Consider the following 2,003-nt stretch of genomic DNA (forward strand, 5'->3'; position numbering starts at 1 on the left):
ATCTAATGTAGTGTATTTTATTATAATCTAATCTAGTGTATTTTATTATAATCTAATCCAATGTGATGAAGCTGTTACCTGCTGGTAGGAGACAGTCAGAACTCTGACCACCATGTCTTCATCAGGACGTGTCTCCTCCTGCTGGAGACACACAGGAACAACAACAATAATAGAATTTATATATAATATAATATGTAATGTACAATAATAAAATGAATGTGTTGAGTCAGTGATGAAGAACATAAGCTCTGAACATTTACTTCATTACTCAGCACTGTACTGAAGTACAACTTTAAGGTACTTGCACTTTCCTTGAGTATTTCAATTTCACACCTTCTTATACTTCTACTCTACTACATCTTGTACTTTTTATATTATTATAATATTTCTCTAAAAATCAAAGATGAGAGAAAAGTCCAGAAAGTGAAAACAGAGAATTATAATTTCTTCTTCTTCTTCTTCTTCTTCTTCTCTTTCATTATTAATGTCAGGACCTCTAACATTAAGCCGGTGACCCTCTGGAGGGGCCCGACCCTGAGGTTGAGACTCTCTGGACTAAATTATCTGACGTTATATAAAGTTAAAGTACAACAGGAGGCTTCACGAATAACTCATTTATTAAGATGTGAGTTCATTTTACTGATAATTCTAATATTGTAAAAAATACACAAGAATTAGAAATGATATTGTGTGCGTGTGTGTGTGTGTGTGTGCGTGTGTGCGTGTGCGTGCGGTGTGTGTGTGTGTTCTCACGCTGCAGACAGTAAACGGTCCAAATGAAGCCGGCTGGTGAACTGGAGACCAGTAACACTCACATTTCTTCTGCAGGAAACAAAAAGATGACATTTCATTTGAATACATCTGATTCACCGTTGATAAAGATAAAAACCTTCATTTAATAATATTAATAATAACTTCTCTTCTCCGACGCAGCCGTCAAACCAGATCAAATATGAACCAGGGTTCTGTTACTCGTAGAACTTTGTCTCAAACTGATTTTTGTGTTTATTTGATAAAATGAGAGATTTTATTTCTTTGTTTTCACAGCAGCCAGATTATGAATATATTCATATGAATATTTAGATATTATTTCTCCCAATAAGCCTCATGTGATGTATTTGATCATCAGAGGAACCGGATTCCTTCACAGATCATCCGTCTCACGTTCTGCTGTCGGGATGTTTATTTTATTAAAGTTACAGATTATTTATCTGCAATAAGAAGTGAATGTAAACATAGAAAGTATAAACATGGACACCAAGTATTATTTTGGCTTTCATTATATTTGTTACTATTTTAAATTCTTTAGATTTATATTCATTATAATTGATAATATTTTCATTATTATCGTCATAATTTTTATTTGTATTTTTTATGATTGGTAATATTTTTTACCTTTCCCATTTCTATTTCTCTGGAGGCCATGACTATCACCTGAAACACACAAACATTAGTCAGACCCTCCTTCATCTGATGATGAAAACACTATTTATTAGTTCTCAGTCTCATTCATTAAAAATATTAAATATGTTAAAAACAAACTAATTCCTGGACAGGAATGTTTGATGTTTAGTGTTGGACCTTGACGTTGTTTTCCCAGATCATCCTCCAGAAGTCAATCAGCGTGGAGCCGAGGGGCCCCTGTGAGGCGATATACCTGCAGTCTGATGAGGCCCCCTGGAGAACAAACAGCAGCATTACAACAGCAACAAACGAGTTTACTGCACACTAGCTATAGTAGAGTTTAGTGCACACTAACTAAAGTTGAGTTTAGTGCACACTAGCTATAGTCGAGTTTAGTGCACACTAACTAAAGTAGAGTTTAATGCACACTAGCTAAAGTAGAGTTTAGTGCACACTAACTAAAGTAGAGTTTAGTGCACAGTAGTTATAGTAGAGTTTAGTGCACACTAACTAAAGTAGAGTTTAGTGCACACTAGCTATAGTAGAGTTTAGTGCACACTAACTAAAGTAGAGAGTTTACTGCACACTAACTACAGTAG

General features: G+C 34.8%; 1 protein-coding gene across 2 annotated transcripts; it reads right to left on the reverse strand.

The window, feature by feature from the left end:
* Positions 1-15: 15 nt before the first annotated feature.
* Positions 16-1,997, reverse strand: LOC116380564 (tyrosine-protein phosphatase non-receptor type 18-like). 2 transcript variants are annotated; one of them, XM_031842468.1, is made up of 4 exons: positions 1,582-1,997; positions 1,396-1,434; positions 754-822; positions 16-138 (listed from the first exon to the last, which is right to left on the reverse strand). In XM_031842468.1, exons 1-4 carry the CDS (start codon positions 1,696-1,698, stop codon positions 46-48), a joined length of 318 nt encoding a protein of 105 aa, XP_031698328.1. In that variant the 5' UTR covers positions 1,699-1,997; the 3' UTR covers positions 16-45. The 2 variants fall into 2 exon arrangements, with proteins under 2 accessions (XP_031698328.1, XP_031698327.1); XM_031842467.1 differs by having other exon boundaries at positions 16-141.
* Positions 1,998-2,003: the final 6 nt, after the last annotated feature.

Source organism: Anarrhichthys ocellatus, unplaced genomic scaffold (genome assembly GCF_004355925.1).
Source record: "Anarrhichthys ocellatus isolate YVR2014 unplaced genomic scaffold, GSC_Weel_1.0 scaffold7718, whole genome shotgun sequence".
Taxonomy (NCBI): Eukaryota; Metazoa; Chordata; class Actinopteri; order Perciformes; family Anarhichadidae; genus Anarrhichthys; species Anarrhichthys ocellatus.

What these genes read in the sequence shown, in the direction of transcription:
- LOC116380564 (XM_031842467.1), bottom strand. Translation starts at nt 1,698, where the DNA reads ATGCTGCTGTTTGTTCTCCAGGGGGCCTCATCAGACTGCAGGTATATC. An exon ending in TCTGGGAAAACAACGTCAAG is followed by an intron (nt 1,435 to 1,581) that starts GTCCAACACTAA and finishes TGTGTGTTTCAG; the next exon opens with GTGATAGTCATGGCCTCCAG. An exon ending in GAGAAATAGAAATGGGAAAG is followed by an intron (nt 823 to 1,395) that starts GTAAAAAATATT and finishes TGTTTCCTGCAG; the next exon opens with AAGAAATGTGAGTGTTACTG.